Source organism: Balaenoptera physalus (assembly GCF_965194825.1).
Source record: "Balaenoptera physalus genome assembly, chromosome: 16".
Lineage (NCBI taxonomy): Eukaryota > Metazoa > Chordata > Mammalia > Artiodactyla > Balaenopteridae > Balaenoptera > Balaenoptera physalus.
In genome coordinates this window covers 26,376,722-26,401,992 of record NC_138898.1, presented here as the reverse complement: position 1 = coordinate 26,401,992, position 25,271 = coordinate 26,376,722, and the positions used below count along the sequence as shown (strand labels likewise).

The 25,271-nt window shown below is 51.5% G+C and overlaps 1 protein-coding gene and 1 pseudogene across 2 annotated transcripts; one reads left to right on the top strand and one right to left on the bottom strand.

Annotated features, from left to right (window-relative positions):
* Nucleotides 1-3,411: 3,411 nt before the first annotated feature.
* On the bottom strand, nucleotides 3,412-8,427 carry LOC309646116 (uncharacterized protein C20orf203; the record flags this gene model as incomplete). Its single annotated transcript, XM_082432091.1, is given in 6 exon segments — nucleotides 3,412-6,744; nucleotides 6,746-6,832; nucleotides 6,834-6,878; nucleotides 6,880-6,921; nucleotides 6,923-6,946; nucleotides 8,410-8,427. Coding segments are annotated over 6 exon segments (336 nt in total). The 3' UTR covers nucleotides 3,412-6,624.
* A 22-nt stretch (nucleotides 8,428-8,449) lies between these two features.
* On the top strand, nucleotides 8,450-23,276 carry LOC309646115 (ubiquitin-fold modifier 1 pseudogene; annotated as a pseudogene). Its single transcript has 2 exons — nucleotides 8,450-8,515; nucleotides 18,801-23,276. The product of its transcript is annotated as a ubiquitin-fold modifier 1 pseudogene (transcript).
* Nucleotides 23,277-25,271: the final 1,995 nt, after the last annotated feature.

Genomic DNA, 25,271 nt, shown 5'->3' with positions numbered 1-25,271 from the left:
TTACTTGTGTCATTATTATTAAGTTTTTGGAAGTAGGATTTGAACCCAGGTCCTGCTTGACCAATAGATCCTGCACTTGCAGGCGTGGACCCCTGCCTCCAAGGGGCCCTGGACGCACCCTGGAGTCCTGCCCATCCTCAGGGCAGGTGAGGGCCAGCACAGCCCTCGAGCCTGGCGGGGGCCCAGCACATGACAGGTGCCCAGGTAAACAGATGGACAGACAGACAAACAACTCTATCTCCAGGAACTGGTGAGCTAAAGGGGGAGAAAAAAGCACCCAGAACAAAAAGTCTGCACCCCAGAAAGAGGACGCTACCGAGGCCCTGCTCCAAGAGGTGGAGATAAACCCCTGCGCGGCCACCGTGGCAACTGCTTCTCGTGTCCTCGGTGGTGGTGACCTATCTGCCTGTTTTTATGCTACTGACTGTTGGCCCACGTGAGGCTGGGAAGAGGAGGCCCAGGGAGATTATCAGGGAAGCCGAGATCGTATCTGTCCAGAAGGGGGCTGTAGTGGGTGTGCAGGGGCGGCAGCTAGACAGGAGAGTGGGGCCTGATGGGGTGTGGCCCCATACCTGTGCCGCTGCCCTGGCCACAGGGACCCACTGCCTTGTCACCAAGGGCACCGTTATCTTGAACACCCAGCTCTGGAGTCCAGCTCCCTGGGTTTAAGGGCCAGTCTCACCATCTCCTTGCTGTGTGACTGGGCAGGTTACTTCCCCTCTCTGAGGCTTGGTTCCCTTCTGAGGCTCTCCTGCGGAATGAAGCTAATCAGGCTGAGAATGAAATGAGAGCATAACATGGCCTTAACGTGACCTCTGGTGGGGCCAGGCTGCTGGAAAGCATGGCTCACCCGTGGGGCATCCCCGCCCACCCTGGACTCAGAGCCAGAAGACTGTCACCCTGGGAAACAGAAGCCACAGAGTCTCCTGAGAACACTCGAGACCAGCCACTTGCAGGAAGCGTCACCCTCAGACGGGAGCTTAAGTGCGTGGCTGCAAAACAGGGCAGCTTCCGGGGGCTTCGCGCTAAAGGTGGACCGTGCAGTGGTTGCGAGAGCAGCCCCTCACTCAGGCAGCCTGGGTTCAAATCCCAGCGCCACCACTTGCCAGCTGTGAACCTGGACCAGGACTTGTCTCTCTGTGCCTTGGTTTACCTTTGGAAAATGAAGATGACAACAGTCCTTACTTTATAGGTTGGTTGTGAAGATTAAATGTATTAATATAGGGAAAATAGGGATAAAGTCTTAGCTTTAAAATAAAGGCTAGAGCATCTTCTGAATCCTTTTCTTTGGACCCTGTGCTCCCCAAGATTCTTCCAGAGTCCCCAAGATTCCTCCAGCTCTGATATGTAGAGGAGGGAGAGGTTTTTTACTATGTTGACATTTCCCAAAGTGGGACCCATAGTCCTCTAAGCTCACGAGATGGTCCAGGACAATTGAAAAGGACACCATCGTCAGAGGTCTGCCTGCTGCGTAGACAGAGCTGCTGCCTCTAGAACTTCACAAATGCACATGAAAGGCTCTGAGAAACCCTGCAGAGAAGAAACCGCATTGGATGGTTAAGTTGGTGTTTCCCAGATTTAGTTCACCACGAACACCCTTTTCTTTCTTCTTTTTTTAAAAAAATTTTTTAACATTAATTAATAAATTTATTTATTTATCTTAGGCTGTGTTGGGTCTTCGTTGCTGTGCGCGGGCTTCCTCTAGTTGCGGCGAGCAGGGGCCACTCTTCATTGCCGTGCGCGGGCTTCTCATTGCGGTGGCTTCTCTTGTTGCGGAGCACGGGCTCTAGGCTCGCGGGCTCTAGGGCGCAGGCTCACTAGTTGTAGTGCACGGGCTTACTTGCTCCACGGTATGTGGGATCTTCCCGGACCAGGGCTCAAACCCATGTCCCCTGCATTGGCAGGTGGATTCTTAACCACTGCATCACCAGGGAAGTCCCGAATACCTTTTTCTGTCCAATATCAATTTAACATCCTCCTGGAAAAACATTGATGGTCCAGGTCATTTCTAGCTTGTAATTTCTGCCTCACAGAAGAAACAGAAGGTTTTCTAAAGATTATCATCCCCGCATTGGAGAAGCCCCTTTCAGTTTTTCTAGCACTTTGACACTTGCCCACAGGCAAGCGCTGCACCCCTGTGGCACGCCCTCAGCCTTGCTCCCAGGGGCAGAGAGGACTGGGTAGAGAAGGCCCCCTCACGAACACCCTCAGGACTGGCTCAGCTCCCTTCCACCCCCTGCAGTCACCTCCAGCTCCAGACCAGACTGAAGGCCCATAACATTGTCAGGACAGGAGGCGGTGTCTTCTGGGAGACTTCTAGAAAAGTAGTTGCCAAAAAGAAGCCGTTGTGGGTTGAGCCAGCCCAGCCTCAGGCAGGGGAGATACGCTGCCAGATCAGGAGTCTCCTGGCGCTTGCAGAGGAGGCCCTGCGGCCACCGGGCCCCATCAGTAGGCACAGCACCACTTTCAAATGCAGTAGTCTCCCCCATCTCCCTGTTAATGTTTCAGCAATTCTAACATTTGGAGACCAAAGTGCATCTCCCAGCCGGCTGTGTGAACAGAGGACAAGTGCCAAAATTCGTCTCCAGGCCTGTAGAGTTTAGAAAATGGGCTTAATCAGCTAGTCAGTGGAGGAGAGTAACATTTATTGAGCACCTACTACGTATCGTGCTTTGTGTAAGAAGCTCTACCATTATGATGAGATCTCGATTCTGATAACAACCCCATTTTACACATGGGGAAACCGAGGCTCATAGTGGTAAGTTAACATGACCAGGGACGAAGCAGAGCTGGGATTCAAACCCAAGCCGGGTTTCACCTCCCCAGTCCCGGCGCCCCTGCTCCCCCATCCCCACCCCGCCTGTGCTGTTCTGGGCGGCCTGGCTGAGATCACTGACAAATGCTTTGACACCGCCTTTCATACCTCAATCCCCAGGCCCCTCTCATTATTAACCCAGGCTCCCCAGGCCTGGAGTATGAGGAAAGGAATCGGAGGGGAGACTAATGTAGTCTGGCCCTTAATGGTGTGGTCCATGTTGTCCATGAAGAAACTGGTTTTGGGTTTTTTGGTCCACGTCCTGGAGAACTGGGCTATCTCGGCCCCAATCCTCTGATCATCCCTGGGGCACAGCAGGGGAGAGGTAGAAAAATCAGTTTTCTGAGCCTGCTAAGCTGAAGGCCAGCCCACCAGCCTGCGGCGACCCTGCTGACGTGAGGACCACACCCCTGGGAACCCAGCCTGAGCCGGCACCTGGGCTGGGCCCCTTTTCTCTTGGTCATTCCTGTGGCTCCTGGCTGCAGCCTCCTTCCCTGCATCCTGCCCCGCCCACCTTGCAGGGTCCTGGCACACAGCCTGGGTTGGGGTGTTGGGCCCACTGCACAAACCTCTGGAAACCCCTTTTCCCTCTCCTGACTCCCCAGAATTCCTCGGTCAGTAGTGTGGCTGTGGGGTGCGTAGAGGGTGGATGCAGGGGAGAGGGCTCCACCCATCCCGCTCCCGGAGGTGGAGGGGCCTCTCATCTGCTTTGTCTGCACAGCTGCAGGGAAAGGACACCCCACCTTAAGCTCCCGGCCCCCTGAAACACCTACCTGGCCACATCCTTCCCCTTGCCCTTCACAGGAAGCGCCCATCGGACGGTGGGGAGAGCAACATCCCAAGCGCCACTGTGCGCCAGAGGCCTCTCCCTCCACCCTCCCTCATCCCTAAGCCATCTGATTGGCAGGCTTCCTTTTCTCCATCCTGAGTGGGGAGCCAGATCACAGAGAAGACAGTGACTCGTCCAAGGCCAGGCAGCCAAGCAGTGGTGGGCATCACTCCTGGATGCGGCTGACTCTGGAGTTGGGGTCCTTTCTCCCAGTACAGTGCGGTGCCAGGGGTGCAGATTCAGGATCAAGACTGCCAGACTCAAGTCCTGGCTCCTCCACCTCCTTGCTGGGTCACCTGGGGTTGGTTACTCAACCTCTCTGTGCCTCAGTTTCTTCATCTATACAATGTCATCAGAGAGTCCCTGAGTTCAAACCCTGTGTTAGCTGTGTGGCACTGGACAAGTGATTTAACCTGTCTGTGCCTCAGTTTACTCCAATTTTAAGTGGAGAGACTGATATATATACACGGCAAGGGTTGGTATGAGGATTAAAAGCGACAACTGTACGTCTAGGGCTTTCTGGCAGGTGGTGCCCGACAGGCCCACGGGGACTGCTGGTTGTTTGTGGTCAAGGTGCTGCTCTGGAAAGATGCACAAGAAACAGGTCTCAGAGGGCATCTCTGAGGGAAGGAAACTGTGGTGGGGGGGATCTTAACTTGTCTCTATATGTTGTTTTGTACCTTCAGAATTTTGTATTACAAATGTGTATTACTATTTCCAAAGTTGATTACAAAACTATTGTACAAAGATGCTCCCTAGCGCTTACACACAGCCTTGTGCTGGCCAGAGACCCCATCTCTCGGGTGCCCCCTTCCTGCTTGGCCTACCCCTCCACAGCCACACTCAGGCCTTGTGCAGGCCCTGCCTTTTAGCCCACTCCATGTCTCCCAGCAAGTCCCCAGCACAGCCTCAAGGGCCATGAGGTGTCTCCTTCCAAGCACAGGCCTGTCACTTTTACCGAGAAGGACGTGGGCTGAGTCTCTGTTCCTCCACCGTCTCGCCTGTAAATGAAAATGCTGGTATCTCCCCCACAGGGTGACTGTAGGGACGAAGTGAGGTGCTAATTCGTGGAAAGGGCCAGATACAGTTCCCAGCCCAGGGTCTCCCTCCTCCCTCCTGTCCTTTGAAAAGGGTAAAATGACGTTGAAGGAAAGCTGCCAACTTCTCGGAGCTCATCTCTACCCACGAAGCCCCCTCCAACCCTGCAGGTGGACCGCAAACCTCCCAAGCCAATTCCTGCCTCCAGGCCTTTGCACCTGCGGTTCCCTCCTCCTGACCCGTCTTCCCCTGATCTTCCCATCACTCAGTTTCTCCCAATGCCGCCTCCTCTGAGAGGATCACCCTCTCTGAAATGGCCCCCACCCCCTCCCTTATCTCTTGCCCCCGTTTATTTTCTTCCTGGTACTTACCATTACCCCAAATTGTATTTTTTGTTTCTTTTTTTTTTGGCTGCACCGCCCACGCAGCTTGCAGGATCTTAGTTCCCCAACCAGAAATTGAACCAAGGCCCCCAGCAGTGAAAGCATGGAGTCCTAACCACTGGACTGCCAGGAAATTCCCCTTTTTGTTCTTTTTCTTTTTTTTCCAAATTGTATATTTTGAATAAACTATTTTTAGGGAATAATTTTAAATTCACAGAAAAGTTGCGAAGACAGTACCAAGGGTGTCTGTATATCCTTCACTCAGTTTTCCTAATGTCAGTGCATTACCTAACAGTGGTACATCTGTCAAAACTAAGAAATTAACACTGATATATTACCGTTAACTAAACTGCAGACTTAATTCACATGAAATTATACTTTTCCTTTATTTATTACTTGTTTTCAGCTGCTTCCCCCACTGGAAGGAAAACTGAAAGCAGGGAGGTCACCTCACTCACTCACCACCAACGCCCTCATACCTGGCAATAAATATTGATGGATAAAAGGAAGGGAAATAATGGCAAGAACGGCCAATGATGACTGAGGACTCCCTCTGTTCTGAGTGCACTAAACACGGTAAATCATTTAATCCTCACGACAACCCATGAGGTAGCTGCTACTCGTGGGGAAACTGAGGCCAGTGCAGTTTGGTGAGCACACAGATGGTCAGCACCAGGGCAGCCGGGCTCTGGCCCCTCCCTCAGGAGGCAGAATAAACGCCGATCCTTCCAAGTCCTTAGTCCACGGCAGAGCTGGGGGTCGGCGCCCTTCTGCGGCCAGGATGCTGAGGCCCCAGTGTGGCTGATTTGCCTGAAGCCACAGATGGACCAGAGCGCAGGGCTGGGCTGGAACCTGAGCCTCCTGCCTCCAGCTGGCTGCCCCGAGGCGGCAGCTGCCCAGGCTCTGCAGGAAGGGTGTGGGGTGTCGCTCCCAGGGCTCCCAGCCCCGCCCTGCTTCAAGGAAACAGAGTGCCCGGTTCAGCCACAGCCTGTGGCCTCACTCGTGGGTCCCCGACTCCCAGGGCCCTTGCAGACGCAGAGCGCAGCTGAGACTCCCCCACCCCTGCCCTTTGCCCGTGGCCTGGGCCTCCGGGATCTGCGGCTGGGGGAGGTGGGGTTGGAGGATGGACCCTCTCCATCCCGGAAGATGCAGCCTTCTCGGGGGAGCCTGCTGGGCTCTCGGACAGGGAGGAACAGGAAGAAATGGCCGTCCCTTTCCGGATGTGGGGTGGGAGCAAAACCTCCCAAAGGGAAAAGCCGGCCCCAGCAAGCACACAGGACCGAGGCGGCCACCCCCGTCCAGCCTGGGTTCCGCCCAGCGCCAGCCTGGCGCAGACTCGAGGCCCTAATAATGTTTGCTGGATGCCTTCAATGCAAGCCTCAGTGCCCAGAATCTCCTTGAGGTTTCAGCCAGGCGTGCCCGCCCCATCCCCCATTCTGGGGAGCAGAATAAGTATGGGGGGTGGTGGTGGCAGGGGACACCATGAGGTGGTGGCAGGCTCTGTGAGAGAGGCAGGCTGCTCAACCCGGAGCTGGGGCGTAGGGGCGCCTTGTGTGCGGCTAATTAAACAGTGACTGTGATGAATCGGGGAGAGGCTGCTGCTTGCTAATTAAAGGTGCCGGCGTCTTGCCTGGCAAGGATGGAAGGCAGGAGCAGCCCTGGAACCATGTCGCAGGGCCGGGCCAGCAAGGACAGCGCTTGGCAAACCCCACCCCCCCACGCTGGCTCTGGGCATCCCTTCCGGCCTCTGGCCCTCCCAGCAGGACTCCCGTGGCCCCCTCCCCACTTCCCTATCTCTCCTACCCACCTTGCTGGAGCCAGGGGCCTCGGACTTCCCCCTCCCCACCAACCCAAATTCCTTTCCTGATAAGGGGCTGGGCGCTGGGGAGAAGGAGCCTGTTGGTGCCCAGCGTCTGGGCTGGTGGGTGGGCATCATTCTGAGCCTTTGAGTACTCCCTATCACCCCCCACCAAGACCCCAAAGTTGGGCAAACGAGTCTAACCACAACAGAGGCTGGCTGTTGGGAATGAGGCCCCAGGATAATTTTTAGAATCATAGATTCTGAGACTTCATGGGCTTAGGCATCACCCAGTTTCCCTGGCAGATGTTGCCGGGGTCCTGCTTTGCCCCAGCTGCCCTGGTGTGTGAGAGAGACTGAGGGAGGCTCTCCTTTCTGGCCTCAGTGCTCCAGTCCTGAAACGGGAAGGTCAGAACAAATGATCTCTGACCCCTGAAGATTCCTATAGAGTGGACAAAAAGACCCCAGGGCTGCCCATCCCTGCCCCGTGTCAGCTTCACCGAGCAGGCTCAGTAGCTAAGAGCACGTGCTCCAGAGGCCAGACACCAGGGTCCAAGTCCCAGCCCCAGCACTGGCCAAGTGTGTGACCTCAGGCAACGTAGCTAATTGCTGCCTGCCTCAGTTTCCCTGTCTGCAAAGCTGGGGATGGTCATGCTGCCTACTCGAAGGGTCACAGAGGGGATCAAGAGAGAGAATCTGGGTGAGATACTTAGCACAGTGTCTGGTCCATGGAACAGGCCCAGGAAATGTCTGCCACTGCCATTGTTATTTGAAAACTGGGGCACTCGGGAGGGTGTGGCCTGGCGCCTGCCTCTCCTCCATGTGACCTCCGCGTGCAGCCCTGTGCTCTGAGGACAACTGCACTTGACATGGGGAGAGCATGTCACCCTTCACTCCAGGGCTCTCACACTCTCTCTGACCCCGGCAATCTTCTGAGGGAAGTAGAGCGGCAAAGAAGAAAACAGAGTGGAAGCTCAGAGAGGCTCAGCAAGTGGCCCAAAGCCACACAGCTAAGTGAGGGGCAGAGGCAGCCCCAGTCCTTGAGTGGGAGGACAGGATGGGATAGGGATTCCCATGGTGACATCTGTTGAGCTCCTACTGGATGCCAAGTCCTGAACCAGCTGCCACGGAGGGAACTGAGGAGCATGGGAGAGTCACTCTGCCTTCAAGGGGGCCCGGTCTGGAAGGGGAGAGAAAAAACATACACAAGTAATGGAATGCAAGGCAAGTTGCAGGCATCCGGGTGGGCGGGGGCTGCGGCATCCCTCCGGGGAACAGGCTGGGAGAGGCTGCTTTGTCTTGGGGCTTGATTTGCAAAGCAAAGGTTCTGCTTCTGTTTGGAGGGTGAGATCAGCATTAGGGGAGTCTCGGAGGGCCTGATAGAGCCCCTCTGGTGCTCCCAGGAGAACCCTTCAGAAAGAGGTGAGAGACTCTGCTCTGGGAAGTGCCAGGTGGTCCCTGAGGTCTATGGTGCCTATTTCTGTGGTTCTGGGGTCTGTCACGTGAGGTATCTGGGGGTCCTGGATGTCGTGGTTTCCAAGACTACGCTGTCCAGGGCCCCCATCGTGAATCCATCCATATGCAAAATGGGCTGTGACGTGTCCCTTCTAGGCAGCCAGGCACTCTCCAGGATAGGGGCTTTGTACTGCCGGGTAATGTGGTGGGGGAAGGGTGCCTCAGCCATAAGAAGCCTAGTGACAGTGGAAACCTTTTGAGGCTGAGAAACTCAAGGCTGTTGGCCCTGACACTGGGACGCCTGGGCCTTATGCAGCCAACCCAAAGCAGACAGGGATGAGTGCAAGGTCACTGGCCTTGGGGGCAATGTCTCCATCCTCCCTTCTCAGACATCAGTGCTCATAGGAATGGGGAGACGGCTTGGGTAGGTCTAGCCACAAGGAAGTCTGTGTAAGCAAAGCTAGTGGCTCCTGGAAAACACGCCCTGCCTCTCAGCCTCCCTAAGGCCCCCTGCACCAGAGCTGGGCCAAATGCTGGTCTGGGGCGCCCTCTGGTGGTCCTTCCAGGCAGTGGCAGAAGCAGCTGCGGGTTTAGGGGTGAGTGGTCAGAGCTGGAGGACTTTAGAGTGGACCACCTCTCCCACTGCAAAGATGGAAACACTGAGGCCCAGGGAATGGGGAATGGAGCAACATGCCCAAGATCATACAGTAATTTAGTGGTCAAGCCAAGAACAGAACCCAGGCCTCCCTCTGTACCAGTGGCTGCCCTTGGTGGGTCTCAAGGCATCCCTACTAGGGGAGGGAAGGTTGAGTGTCCAGGAGGCTGACTCCCCAGTGACTGTGGACAGCTGAATGGAAGGCGGCTGAGCAGCCGTGTCATGAGGCATGCAACACTTCCCTTCCCTGGCCTTGGGGTCCTCACCTCTAAACTCGGGGCTATTGTTTTGGCAAGGGGACTGGGGTCCCATTCATACACACTAGTAGTGAGGCTGTAACAGCCAACCTTCCAGAAAATCCTAAAAATGAGCCGTGCTACAGTGAGTATTGCATTTAATGGTGAAAGACTGGGTGCTTTCCCCCTGAGATCAAGAACAAGAGAAGAACGTCCACTCTCACCATTTCTGTCCAACATTGTACTGGAGGTTCCAGCCAGGGCACTAAGGCAAGAAAAGAAAGGCATCCAGATTGCAAAGGAAGAAGTAAAACTATTTGTAGATGACTAATGTATATAGAAAATTCTGAAGAATCCACCAAAAAATATTAGAACTAATAAATGATTTCTGCACAGTTGTGGGATACAAGCTGAATACACAAAAATCAATTGCATCGCTATGCATTTGCAATGAACACTTCAAAAACGTAATTAAGGGCTTCCCTGGTGGCGCAATGGTTAAGAACCCGCCTGCCAATGCAGGGGACATGGGTTCGAGCCCTGGTCCGGGAAGATCCCACATGCTGCGGAGCAACTAAGCCCGTGAGCCGCAATTACTGAGCCCACGTGCCACAACTACTGAAGCCAGCACGCTGAGAGCCCGTGCTCCACAACAAGAGAAGCCACCGCAATGAGAAGCCACTGCAATGAGAAGCCCACGCACCACAACGAAGAGTAGCCTCCGCTCGCCGCAACTAGAGAAAGCTCGTGAGCAGCAATGAAAACCCAATGCAGCCAAAAAAAATAAAATAAATAAAAATAAATATTAAAATAAAAAACCATAATTGGGACTTCCCTGGTGGCGCAGTGGTTAAGAATCCGCCTGCCAATGCAGGGGACACAGGTTCGATCCCTGGTCTGGGAAGATCCCACATGCTGCAGAGCAACTAAGCATGTGCGCCACAACTACTAAGCCCACGCACAACTACTGAAGCCCGTGCGCCTAGAACCCATGCTCTGCAACAAGAGAAGCCACCACAATGAGAAGCCCGCGCACCACAACGAAGAGTAGCCCCCGCTCGCCACACTAGAGAAAAAGCTCACACGCAGCAACGAAGACCCAACGTAGTCAAATAAATAAATAAATAAATAAATAAATAAATAAATAAATAAAGCCTCACATTTACAGTTAATTGATTTTCAACAAAAGTTCCAAGATAATTCAATGGGGAAAGGACAGTCTTTTCAAGAAATGGTGCTGGGACAACTGGTTACCCACATGCAAAAGAAGGAAGCTGGACACCTTCCTCACACCCCACACAAAAATTTACTCAAAATGAATCTTAGACCCAAATGTTTAAGTTAAAACTATGAAACTGTTAGAAGAAAACATAGGCATAAATCTTCACGCCCTAGGGTTAGGCAACAGTTCCTTAAATATGACACCAAAAGCACAGCAACAAAAGAAAAAAATTGGACTTCCCTGGTGGCGCAGTGGTTAAGAATCCGCCTGCCAATGCAGGGGACAGGGGTTCGAGCCCTGGTCCGGGAAGATCCCACATGCCGCGGAGCAACTAAGCCCGTGCACCACAACTACTGAGCCTGTGCTCTAGAGCTTGTGAGCCACAACTACTGAGTCCACGTGCCACAACTACTGAAGCCCGTGCGCCTAGAGCCCGTGCTCCGCAACAAGAGAAGCCACCGCAATGAGAAGCCCGCACACGGCAGTGAAGAGTGGCCCCTGCTTGCCGCAACTAGAGAAAGCCCGTGCGCAACAACGAAGACCCAACGTAGCCAAAAAATAAATAAATAAAAAAATAAAAATAAATTTACACAAAAAAATAGATAAATTGGACATCATGAAAATAAAAAACTTTTGTGCTGCAAAGAACATCATTAAGAAAGTAAAATAACAACCCACAGAATGGGAGAAAATATTTGCAATTCATATATTTGATAAGGAATTATAACCAGATTATATAAAGAACTCTTACAACTCAATAATAAAAGACAAATACTCTAATTTAAAAATGGGCAAATGATCTGACTAGACACTGATCCAAAGAAGATATACAAATGGCCCATAAGCTCACGAAAGATGCTGAATATCATTAGCCATCAGGGAAATGAAAATTAAACCCACAAGATACTACTTCGCAACCACTAGGTTTCCTATTAAAAAAAACCAACAACAACAGATAATAACAAGTGTTGACAAGGATGTGGAGAAGTCAGAACCCTCACACACTACTGGTAGGAATTTAAAATGATGCAGCCACTTTGGAAAACCATCTGGCAGTTCCTCAAAGGGTTAAACAGAATTAGCATATGACCCAGCGATTCCATGCCTAGGACATATATATCAAAGAGAAATGAAAACATACATTTGCACAAAAATTTACATGAACGTTCACATTCATAAAAGCTAAAAGCAGATACAACCCAAATGTCCACAGACTGATGAATGGATAAAAAACTGTGGTTTAATCATGCAATGGAATATTATTCAGCAATAAAAAGGAATAAAGTACTGATGCATGCTATGACATGAATAAACCTTGAAAACATTAAGCTAATTGAAAGTCAGTCACAAAAGTCACACACTGTTTGACTTCATTTATATGAAATGTCCAGAATAGACAAATCCATAGAGACAGAAAGAAGAAACCCCTTTTTTAAAAAAATAAATTTATTTATTTATTTTTTTATGGCTGCGTTGGGTCTTCATTGCTACGCACGGGCTTTCTCTAGTTGCAGTGAGTGGGGGCTACTCTTCGTTGCAGTGTACAGGCTTCTCATTGAGGTGGCTTCTCTTGTTGCAGGGCACAGGCTCTAGGCGCACGGGCTTCCGTAGTTGTGGCTCACGGGCTCTAGAGCGCAGGCTCAATAGTTGTGGCTCACGGGCTTACTTGCTCCACAGTATGTGGGATCTTCCCAGACCAGGGCTCGAACCCGTGTCCCCTGCATTGGCAGGTGGATTCTTAACCACTGCTCTACCAAGGAAGTCCCAAGATTGTCTTTTATAGGGAATTCTCTGGCAGTGCGGTGGTTAGGACTCTGTGCTTTCAGTGCTGAGGGCTTGGGTTCAATCCCTGGTCGGGGAATTAAGATCCCACAAACCGCATGGCATGACCAAAACAAACAAAGAAAAAAAAAAAGAAGACAGTCCTTTATAGCAGTGGTTGCCTAGGGCTGGGAGAGAGGATGGGGGAAAATGGGTTTGGGGTTCTTTATGGGATGATGAAAATATTCTAAAATTGATTGTGGTGATGGTTGCACAACTCAGAATATATGAAAAAACACTGAATTGTATGCTTTAAATGGGTGAATTATATGGTATGTGGATCATTTCTCAAAAAAGAGCCTGTTCTTTGGACCCGAGACTCCACTTCTAGAAATTCCTTCTAGGAATCATTCAAGTACACGAAAAGATATGCATAAAGTTTTCCATCATAGTATTGTATGTAATGGCAGAAGTGTGAGAATAACCTAAGTGTCCATCAGTAGGGGAATGAGTCGGTTATATTCATCCCTGGGACGGAACAATGGACTCATTAAAAATGAGAATCACATGGACAAGGTCCAAGATACACTGCCAAGTTTTTTTGTTTTTTGTTTTAAAGCAAGTTACAAAAATAAACCTGTAGATTAAAGGGACATAAAAGAGAGGTTTTTTAAAAGACAAAATGATAGCATCTAGGGATGCACACTTGAGTGATAACAAGCCAGAAAATGATTATCTTAAAAATCCGGATAATGGAAACTTTTGGGGGGAGGTAGGGAGTGTGACTAAGATGGGGCACACTGACGGCTTCTGGGGGGGTGGGGGGGCGCTGGCAGAGTTCTTCACCCGGGCAGTGGGTCCAAGGGTGTTTGCCTCATAACATGTCGAGTTGAGCAATCATTTTATGTGGTCTTTCTGTATGTGTCATATTTTACAATAAAAAGATTTAAAAAATAAAGTATACTCATTCCCGGGCTTCCCTGGTGGCACAGTGGTTGAGAATCTGCCTGCCAATGCAGGGGACACGAGTTCGAGCCCTGGTCTGGGAAGATCCCACATGCCGCGGAGCAGCTAGGCCCGTGAGCCACAACTACTGAGCCTGCGCGTCTGGAGCCTGTGCTCCGCAACAAGAGAGGCCGCGACAGTGAGAGGCCCGCGCACCGCGATGAAGAGTGGCCCCCGCTTGCCGCAACTAGAGAAAGCCCTCGCACAGAAACGAAGACCCAACACAGCCAAAAATAAATAAATTAATTAATAAAAGAAAAAAGTATACTCGTTCCAATTGTTTTAAAAGCAAGTATCATAGGATTCCACTCTTGTAAAAACAGTCTCTATCTGTATGTGTACAGAAAAAGACTTGGAAGTTTGAAATCTGGGGTGCTCTTAATTTATATTTTTCTATTTATTTTTCTGCAGTGAACAAGAATTACTTTCACAACCAGAAAAAAATAAAGCTTTTTGCTGTGTCTCGGGCATTCCCTTGGAGCTCTGGCATGGTGTGAGCAGAAAGGTAGATTGTGATGGCCTTGGAGCAGCTGGGAGATGGCACAGGGGTCTGTGCAGAAGACCAGGGTTCATTGCCTGCTCAGTGCCCAGGCCTAGCCAAGACCCCAAGGCCCAGCCTGGAGACTCAGCCCCCTTCGGGTTGCTGGCGGCAGCTGCTGCACAGCCGTCCCGCTGGCCTCGTGCTCCAAAGATGCTGGGAACGCAGTTTGGCCTGGCGAGCTCGATGGAGGTCACTCTGCTTCCATCTGTCCAAGTCTCCTATCGTGGGCCGAGGACGAGAAGCCCAGGCAGAGGGCAGGCGAGGCAGGGGTGAGGCGGGGGGCAGCTTCTCACCCTGGCTGGCCTTGCTACCACCAGCAAAAACCGCATAATAATAGCTAAATGAGCGCTTTCTACATGCCGGGCACTCACGCTAGGTGGGTTTCGTGGTTCGTTTTATTGAGTCCTCGGATGACCTGAAGGATGGGGGTGGGGATCATCATCTTCATATTACAGGTGGGCAAAGTGAGGTCGGGGAGGCCCCTGGAGCAGTCACTACCTCTGAGGCTGGACTTAGCCAGACCCCTCGCGTGCAGGGCCTCAGTGACTCCTCGCAGGAACCCTGGGAGGGGGCTGCCCTCATCTGGCAGATGAGGACGCTGAAGCTGAGGGAGGTGGTCAGCTCCCCACGCCCCACAGCAACTGCGGCAGGGCCAGGCGGCCTCTCCCAGCTTTGAGGGGCGGTGGGCGTGTTCCCACCCCTGCGGACTGGCTCCTAGTCAAGCTAGTGACTGTACTATAACCTCAGGAGCGTGTGTGACAGCGGCCAAAGTGCTCTCAGAGACACCCTCTCATTTGCTGCTTTCAGCAGGCCTGTAAATCTTCCGTCCGACTGTATTTCCCCCCATTTTAAAGTCTGGAGGCCCAGAGAGTTGAGTGACAGGCCAAGGGGGCCCGGGGCTTCCATTACGCAGCTGCTGCTCCTACCCTGCGTGGGGCAGCTGGCGTGGGGGCCCCGGAGGCAGGGTGGCCAGCCCCTTTCCCGCTGCGGGGAGACAAGAGAGCAGCTCTCCAGAGGAGCTGGGCCCCCTCCTGGCCGAGCTCCCCAGCCACAGCGTGTGCCTTCCCAGCAGGAGAAAGGACACCCAATGACAGAGCCAAGGGCGAAGTGCCAGGGACAGCTGCCAGGTCTCATGGGATCCAGAACCCTCCGTGGCCTCAGCCCAAGATCATCCCCTGCACCTCCATCCGTCAACAGTCAGCCAGCTCATGTCGGGGGGCTCACACCACGTACAGAGGCCAGGCCACCGTCAACAAGAGGGGCCGCTTCTCGAGTGCCCACCACTTACTTGCTGGGCACCGACTGCACTAACCACCAAAGCCTCACCACACTTTCAGGAAAGGCAGTGGAGACTCAGAGAGGTTGAGTGACTTGTCCAAAGTCACAGAGCCAGGAAGCCTCAGTTTCCACCAAGGAGGGACAGAGGAAGGGACCATTCAGGACCCTTCGGTGAGAGGGAAGAGACCCATGCGGAGGGGAGGTGGGGAGTAAGGGAGGGCCTGTATCGTGAGCTCTGACTCTCTCAGGACATAATTTACTCATTGATCCATCCGTTCTCTGTTCCTTTACACATTCGTGGACCATCTCCACATGCCAGTGTTTTTGCTGGGCATTGAGGACGCAGGTAAACCTGGCTGATCTCTGCTCTCCCAGAGCTCATGGCCTAGCAGGGCAGGATGGAAAGGAGAACTGAGGCAGTCAGAGGCCCCCACTGACTAGTGGCTAGTATTTACTGAGGGTCTACTGTAGGCCAGGACCAGTGCTGGGCACTGAGGGCACCAAGTGAGTGAGAAGCACAAGGCTCCTGCCCTCCTGAGGCGTACATTCTAGAGGTGTCCAGCCTTGAACCTCCAGAAACCCTGCTTGCATGACCCCTGAATACAACAGGAAATTTCTCAGAAAGGGCTGGGGGATGCAGCAGACCTAGGGGTTCTCCATGAGTCATACTGGGGCCTGGTTCCGGGCTGCTGAGCAGGGATCCGGGAAGGACAGGAAACCCGATGAGTGCCTTGCTAGGGACTAAATCAGGGCCCTGGGAGGCCAGAGATATTCAAAGGGGTCTGGAGTCATCCAGTTTGGACAACTGGAAGGCCAAGGGCCAGCCATTCAGGATGTAGCCACAGACTCCTGGGGCTGGGGACACGGCAGAGAATCTCAGAGCTGGGAGGGGCACCACGGCTCTTACAGGGCAAAGGTCACTTGCTGAGGCCACCCAGGCCCTACCAGGCCTTTGTTCCTTTGCTCCCCAGTGAGGCAATACTGGGTCAGAGGCAGCTTTATGGCATTCGATTCTAGCCACTCTAGCATCAGGTCCACATTACAGCCTAGGGAGGGTGAAACGGAGCTGTGAGAGGACTTGCCCAAGATCACACGTCAACTCATCCCAAGCAGAGTGTGAACGGGCGAACGGCCCAACCCTTTCCTCCAGCTCGCACCCCAGGACGCTGCCCGGAGGATGAGCACATCCACACACCGCGCTGGTGATGTGAATGGCACTCCACCGGGGGCACAGCAGGAAAACTCTCTGCCTCAGCCTCCCCGGTGGGGTGCTGGGGTTTATTTTTTGTTTCTTCCAAATGCACGACCTTTGCCGTCACCTGGAGATGTTAAACCAAGGGGTGCCTCTCAGTATGAATAGCAGACAGGATGTCCCAGAACCGCAGCCGAAAAGCTGGATTTATATTTTTAAGTGGAAGTTTTAAAACTGCCAAATTCCTTTGGTAAAAAAAGAGTCAAAACAGGAGAATTTAAAAAATAGGAGAATGGCTAAATAAATTCTTAATAGAATATTATACAGCCATTAAATAACTTTAAAGAAAATTTGAATGCTGTGAGAAAGTGTTCACAATACGATGTAACGTGGGGGTGGGGAGAGGGAAGGCAGCTGTAGAGTATGATTACAGTTAAAACACACACTTAGATACACACGTATGATCCGTGCAGAAAAACAGGACTAGAGAGAAATACAACAAAATACCGACGGCATTATCTCTGGGCACTGAGGTGACAGATGACTTTCATTTTCTCCCTTCTACCTTTCTGTAGTTCCCCAATTTTACAATGAGTATGAATTGCTTTTATAATTAGACATAAAACAGAAAAGCAGAGTCGGGGGTTGCTCTTGCCCAAGCTTCCCCTCCCTACCTGCCCCTCCCTCCACACCAAGCTGGGGGCTGCTGGGCTCTGTCCTCGCTGGCCGGCCTGGCCTGGCCGGAGATCATGGGGTTCACCAGCCATCCCTGCCCATGGAGGAACCAGCGAGGGGCCACTGCCCTCTTGGAGCCCAGGCCCCGCCGCAGGCCCTCTGGAAGGGTCAACTGCAGTATGTAAATTTCCTGGCTGGGGACTCTGGGAGATGATCCTCTCCAGGGCTGAGAATCAAAACATTCATTATCTACTGTATGAGAAAAGCCATCTTCTTTGTTCCTTGCATCCCTTTCGGAGCCGCTGAGCGCAGCGGGAGGGCTGAAGGAGAGCTGGCCTCTGTCACCTTCTCACCGCGGGCCCCAGGCAGGCTCCCAGCTTCCCCATGTGGGACTGGAGCGCCCGTCCTACCTGGTCTCCGGGGCCCTTCCAGCCCCAATGCTCTGGGATGCTTCTAATCTGAGAGGCAAAGGCCCGGGGGCACTGGCCCTGTCTTAGAAAAGCTGTCTGGATTCATTCAAGAGCAGTGTTTGGAAAAGGCTGGAGAGTCAGAATGCAGCATTCGCCACCACCTCCACTGACCCAGCCCTGCGTCTGGCTGGCACCTGCTTTTGCCCCACCCTGTTCTCACCCACTGGGGCTGGACTAGCGGAGGTTTCCAGAGAGAGGGGGCTCCCTGCTCTCCAGAGCTGGCCGCAGAGTTGGGCCAGTTCCAAAACGATGCCCTCACTTCCTTTCGGCCACCCCACCCGCTCCCGGTTCTGGAAGCTTCTGCCTTCCTCCTGGACTATTTTAGCAATCAGGTCACCCGTGGGCTCACTCTGAGCTTGTGGCCAATTAGAACCCACATGCCTTCTTCACAGAAATGGTGGTACCTCTGCCTCCTCCAGATCCTTCCAAAGTCAGGGTCCTCGGGGTGAAAACACAGAACGAGGTGGTGACCTGGAGGTCCTCCCGTATCGGGAGGTGTGGGGGGCTTGCTCAGGAACTGAGGCCAGGCACTGCTTCTGTCCCCATCGTGGCCAGCGCCCTGCAAAGGTGGCTGCTGGCATGGAGGGAGCGTTGGTCACAAGGACGTCGGGGTGGCCTGCACATCTGTGTGTTCCCACACGGTGCCGCGTCGGTGCTGGAGACACACGTCCCTCCCTCTGGTCCTCACCGGCCCCAGGCAGTGAGCTGATGCTCATTTGGAGGGGAGCTGAGTGACCTGTCAAGGTCACCGTGCTGGTGAGCAGCAGGGCCGAGACGGACCCTGGGGAGCCCCAGCAAAGCTCAAGTCCACCTGGGCTGCCCTGGCGTTTCCCTAGGGCCTGGCAGACAGTGGCAGCCGGCCCAGCTGGCAAACGAGTTCTCATGAAGCCTGGGAGGCTCTGCAGCCCTGGTTCTACCCAAATAGCATGTTCCCAGGACCCCACGAAAAGCCCAAAGCCCCTTGTAGCCCATGTCTTCCGCTCAGAGCTGCTGATTACCTACTCCTGCTTCTGCTAAGCCCTGGCCAACAGCAGGTGGAGCCTTCTGGCCTAAGACCCGCCCCCCGCCCCCTCCCCGACACCTTGGCTTCAGGCGGAGGAATGTGAGCCGGTTCCCATCCTTCCCTCCCCCAGGCCTCTGACTGACCACAGGCCTTTCCCGGCCAACGCGGAACCAGGTACTGGACCAAGAGCAGATCCTCGGGAGCCTGCAGTCCATCCAGGAGGAAAAAAGATAACAAACATGCAAACAGAAGGGTTCTCCATGATTGTGTAACGGAGGTGCAGCGGCAGTGGGGGATGGGGGCAGGGCAACTGAGAGGGGGTGGAGAAGAGCTGCTGGAGGAGGGATGCAGGGGCCTGCGGCCTGGGGCTGGGAAGAGCTGGGCACCGTCCAGGAACTGAAGGAAAGCCAGTGTGGCTAGGGCAGCACAGTCCAATAGGAATAGAATGCGAGCCACACATGCAATTTACAATTTTCTAGTAGCCACAATAAAAAAGTAAAAAGAGGGAGTTGGCATGGGGTCTCTGTCCAGGCTGGTTCCACCACAGTTTCCTTTAAGATCACACTGACCTTGGACCCAAGGCTGCCTTACAAAGTACACAGTGTTCCTGAAAGTACACCTTTCACAACAGTCTTAAAGTTTGCAGCAGAAGAATGTAAAGTTCCTGCAGCAACAAGTGCACTTATTACCAATGATGCGATAGGAATAAATCCTGCACAGACAGCTGGAAATGCTTTTCCAAAGCATAGTTCAGAACTGTGAATTACTCCTAGAGATCGTGTTGGAAGTTGTTAATATCTGCTACTTGGAACGTACAATTACTTTTCAGAATAAACATTGGTATTGTTAAAAAAAAAAGTAAAAAGAAATAGGTGAATTTCATTTTAATATTTTATTTAACCCAATATATCTCAAATATTAACATTTCAATGTAGAATCAATATAGAAATTATTATTATTATTATTTTTGGCCATGCCATGTGGCTTGCAGGATCTTATTTTTTTTTTTTTTATTGGCTATATTCCCTGTGCTGTATATTACACCCTCAAACTTATTATTATTATTTTAAATTTATTTATTTATGGCTGTGTTGGGTCTTCGTTTCTGTGCGAGGGCTTTCTCTAGTTGCAGTGAGTGGGGGCCACTCTTCATTGCGAGCGGGGGCCACTCTTCATCGCGGTGCGCGGGCCTCTCACTATCGCGGCCTCTCTTGTTGCGGAGCACAGGCTCCAGACACGCAGACTCAGCAATTGTGGCTCACGGGCCTAGTTGCTCCGTGGCATGTGGGATCCTCCCAGACCAGGGCTCAAACCCGCGTCCCCTGCACTGGCAGGCAGATTCTCAACCACTGCGCCACCAGGGAAGCCCGGCTTGCAGAATCTTAGTTCCCTGACCAGGGATGGAACCCAGGCCCCCTGCAGTGGAAAGGCTGAGTCCTAACCACTGGACCGCCAGGGAATTCCCAATATAGAAATTATTAATGAGACATTTTACATCTTTTTTGTACTACAGCTTCACGATCAGGTGTGTAGTTTATATGGATGCGCACATCTCAATTCAGACTAGCCGTATTCCAAGGGCTCAGCAGCCCCGTATGGCTAGTGGCCACTGGTTAGGACAGCACAGGACTACGGGAGGGTGAGCAAAGGGGAGGAGGTGTGACATAAGGTCAGAGAGGTGGGCAGGGATCACCTTGGATTTATTCCAGGAGTTTCCGGAAGCCATGAGAGGGCTTTAAGTAGGGGCGTGATGTGATTCACTGCTGTCTTTAGAGGCTGACTCTGGCCACCACTTGGAATGCTCTGGAGCAAGTGAGTGAGGTCAGCTGCCAGAGAGACACCCAGGTCGGGGCTGAAGGTGGCCTGGGCCTCATTGAGGGCAGCCATGATGGAGCTGCAGGGGACACTGAAGAGGCCGTGGAGAGGCAGAGAGACAGGGAGACAGGACTTCGCATCTGCTTTTTTTTCTTCCTGTCTGCCAAAATTCCTCCAAAGTAACCCTGTCCTAACAGTTGCCTTCCTCCCAGGAAGAGATCTGCGTGGTTGGTATTTAACAAAGCCTACAGGCGCTCAACCAGAAACAGTTTGCCAAAGGCCCAGAACTGAAACAGCTCCCACTTTCTGTGTCTCAAAGAATCACTGCATTTCTGAGCAAGAAAAGATAAATCTTCTAGATGCTCAGTATCACCTAGTGATGAGATGATCTCTGGGGCCAGCCTGCCTGCGTTTCAATCCCTGCTGTCCCTCTAACTAACTGTGTGACCTTGGACAAGATACTTAACACTTCTGGGCTAGTGTTTCCTCATCTGTATTCCAGAGGCATTAATAATCTCTATCTCTGGGGTGACTGGGAAGAGTAAATAGGTTAATACCTATGAAAGTGGTTAGCACAGGGCCTGACACATATGAGGCACTCATTACATGTTATCTATCATAATTGTTGCTGTTTTTGTTAACAGATGAGATAACTAAGGACAGGAAGGGACCTGCCCAGTGTCAAACAGTAAACCTGCGGCAGAGCAGGAAACAGAATCTGAATTTTCTAATTTCTGGCTCTTACACGGAGCCACCTCCCAATTGGAAATGCTGGCCATCCCATCGTCAGACAGTTACCATGTTCTCCCCATGTGCCAGGTGCCATGCTGGTACAAGCCCCATCTCTACAAAATCAAGGCTTTCCAGTTCGGAAGGAAAAAGCTTTTTGTCAGCCACTCTGGACTACAGGGTGAGAAAGGTTTTGTTCAGTGCAGGCAGAGAGACACGTGCTGATAACAGGGCAGTCAAGACAGCGCTGGCCCGAGAACTGGGAGATCCCAGGCTGGGTCGCCTCTGCCTGAGCTGCTCTGTGATGTAGGCAAAGGGCTTCACCTCTCTGATCTCAGCACTCCTGGCTGCAAGGCAGGGGACAGACGTTAACAAGCACCTTCTCTGTGGAGCCCCGAACTCCAAACCGCTCACGGCCTGATTGGGGAGAAGGAATGAACTACCAGTCAGACTGGGATGTGGCCTCCAAGGACATGGGCCCTATGGCTCAGATTTTCTGGAACATTCCTGACTGACCCACCCTTTTCATAAGAGCCATGTGTATACTGGCCCACAAATCCTAGTTTTTAAAAAACAATCTGTCACTATAATAAAATTATGAGAGTCTGGTTCACAGGATTTCATAAACCAGCAACATTTCTAAAGAAACTTTAGGGAACTTGCAAAGGACTGAAAATTTGTTATTCTGCCAAAGAAGGCCTTTAAAACCAAACAACAAATGGTGCTGGGAAAACTGGATATCCATGGGCAAAAGAATGAAACTGGACCCTTATCTTCCACCCTACACAAAAGTCAACCCAAAATGGATTGAAGACTTAAATATAAGATCTGAAACTATAAGACTCTTAGAAGAAAACACAGGGGAAAAGTTTCATAACAATGGTCTTGGCAATGATTTCTTGGATATGACACCAAAAGCACAGGCAACAAAAGCAAAAATAGACAAGTGGGTCTATATCAAACTAAAAAGCTTCTGCACAGCAAAAGAAACAATCAACAAAAAGGCAACCCCTACAGAATGGGAAAAAATATTTGCAAACCATAAATTTGCAAACTATACACATGATAAGAAGTTAATATATATGGAACTCCTACAACTCAATAGCAAAAACCCAAATAACCAAATTTAAAAATGGGCAAAGGATCTGAACAGACTTTTCTCCAAAGAAGAAACACAAATGGCCAACAAGCAAGTGAAAAGGTGCTCAACATCCTTAATCATCAGGTAAATGCAAATCAAAACTACAATATGATACCACCTCACACATGTTAGAATGGCTAATATCAAAAAGACAAGAATTAACAAGTGTTGGAGGATATAAAAAAGAGAAACCTTGTGCATGTTGGTGGGAATGTAAAATGGTGCAGCTGTTAGGGAAAACAGTATGGAGGTTCCTCAAAATAAACTGAATATCATATGATCTAGCAATCCCACTTCCGGGTATATATCCAAAAGAACTGAAATCAGGATCTCAAAAATATATTTGCATTCCCATGTTGACGGCAGCATTGCAATGGAATTGGAAACAACCTATATGTCCATTGATGGACGGATGAAAGTAAAGAAAATGTGGTATATACATACAATGAAATGTTTGTTATTTAGCCATGAAAAAGAATATCTTGTCTTATGCTACAACACAGATGAAAACATGAGGACATGCTAAGTGAAATCAGCCAGTCACAGAAGGACAAATACTGCAGGATTCCACTTATATGAGGCATCTAGAACAGTTAAATTCATAGAAACAGAAAGTAGAAGGGTGGTTGCCAAGGGCTGGGGGGAGGAGGAGATGGGGAGTTGCTATTCAATGGGGGTAGAGTTTCAGTTATGCAAGAGGAATAAGTTCTAGGGATCTGCTGTACAGCGCTGGGCATCTAGCTAACAATACTGTGCCATACACTTAACATTTTGTTATGGGAGTGGAACTCATGTTATGTCCTCTTTAACCACAATAAAAAAACAAACAAAGTACCTTCTGGAAAAGACATCAGAACACCAAAAAACAGGAAAGCTATAATCTCAGAATAAAGAATAGTCCTTCAAATTAAATAGCTTTAGTTTTGTGGGGGAAACAGACCACAGGGTATGTGTGTGTGTGTGTGTGTGTGTGTGTGTGTCTTGCTTTCTGCTCGTCCCTGCCCCCGCCCCTGCCCATTTCTCATCACACTAGACCTTGCGTCTGGAAGTCCAGGGGAGGAAGCCATGGACACTTCCTCCTCTGACCACCGCCCCGCGCCCCCCGCCCCCTTCTTCCTTCAAGCCCACAGCACTTTGCACACACAGTTCTAGAAGAATGCTTCTCTTACTTATTTGGGGCTGGCTCTGCATCTTCCCACTGGGCTGTGAGCTGCAGAGGGCAGGATGCATCCCACCCCTCTGTCCCCACCCCCATCTAACTGGTACTGGCACCGGGTAGGGGCCTGGCACACACTGTTGGGTGGACAGTGAATTCTGACTGGACCTGGGGAGGCAACGTTGGCGTCGGGCCCAGGAGACCTGAAGGGCTTAGGAAGGGAAGAATGGAAACCATATGGAAGGAGTGTCCCTAAGAGAAGCCCCCCCAGCCCCAAGACCTCTCTGTCTCGAGGACTGGGTACCTCTCTGTCCCCGCTCACAGCCTGGGGGAGGGTGGAGAGATGCAGAGGGGGATGGGGGTGGAGGTGGGGAGAAGCCCTGGAAAGATTCCTTCCCTATAAGGCCCAGGGCTGGGACGAGTGGCAGGAAGAGGCTGAGCCGGGCCCTCAGAACCACAGACAAGCTGGGAGTCGGGAGGCCCCGGCCCCTCCTGGGCCAGCCCCGCTCCCCTCCGCGCCGGCCCGAGGTGTCTCAGCCCCAGCAGCCAACCACAGGGAGAGAGCAGAGGGCGGAAGTGGCCGGCTCTTCAGACCTGGCTGCCGGAGGTGGGCTCAACGGCCATACGCTCCCCACATGGCAGCCACCGCCGGTCCCCCAAGCCCAGAGGCCCAGGTGGGGCGCCGAGGGACATGTGACGGACAGATGGCAGATTCAAAAGCACACACTGGTCCTTCTGCTTGATTTTCACCCAGTCACTCCCTCCCCTGCTTAAAACCCCTCACGGTCACCCGGTGCCCTCAGAATAAAGACAGGCTGGCCAGCTGTAGGCTCCCCTCACCCTGCACTCATCTGTGCCTCTTGCCCCGGCCATTTGGCTCCGTTTGCAAGTAGGCGTTTATTTGTGAGATTCTTCAAGTGTGCAGGGACACATCTGCTTTTGCTCCTGTGGCGTCCCCTACATGGTGCAGGGAGCCTGCCCCCGGTAACCACGCAAGAACTGTTTGTCTGTGGAATGAATGAAGAAGCTGGGGAGGAGGGTGAGGCCGTGGGGCAGCCAAGGGTTTGGAGATCAGACAGGTTCGGGAAGACCCACTGGCTGTGTGACCTTGGGCAGGTCCCTGCCTGGCAAGACTCTCCCAACCTTTGCTGGCTCAGCTCACCCACCTCTGAGCACAAAGCAGGGATCACGCTGTTCAGAGAAGATTGGTTTCCTTACTTTGTTTCTTTTTTTATTTATTTATTTTTATTTATTTATTTATTTATTTATTTATTGGCCACACCGTGCAGCACGCGTGATCTTAGTTCCCCAATCAGGGACTGAACCCAGGCACCCGGCAGTGGAAGGGCAAAGTCTTAACCACTGGACCCCTAGGGAAGTCTCTTTGTTTCTTTTTTTAAAAAAATCCAGCCCTTTCATTTTATGGACAGAATGCTGTAGATGAAGTGACCACCCCCCCAGCCCCGTCTCATCTTGGTGTTCATGTTTATCTGAACCAAAAAGGGAGTGCAAATTGGTGCAAACTATTTTGGAAAGAGACTTAGATATCACCTGCTTACATGCAAAATGCTAGCATCCACCAACCCAGCCCTTGTGCTTCTAGGAACTTGTCCTAAAGAAAAGTACAATACATTGTTTTAATAAGGGAGAAAAAAGCAAGTGGGAGAATTTTCAGTATTTTTAGAACTGACCACCAGGAGGCGCCCTTGGGTCAGTGTCTCGATCAGGTTAGCCCAGAGCCCCTGGATTTAACGGACAAAAATGACAAAACCCAGTTCTTCTCAAAGGACGTGCCAGTCTTACTTCATCGCACCCTGGCAGCTTTTGTTACAGACAATATCTACGTGTTTTGTGTCCTCTCTGCCCTTTTTCATAAACCACTCCCCTTACCCAAAAAAAAAAAAAAAAAAAAAAGGCGATTTTAACTCTTACATTCTAATATTGTTCTGCTGGGCTTATTTCTGTCCAGATCTTCATCTCTCAAAGCTCCCCGGTCAGAATTCAGTTTGTTAGAATTTGGAACTTGACTTCTGCAATGTCTTTCATGGGCTTCATGACAAATGGATGCTACGGA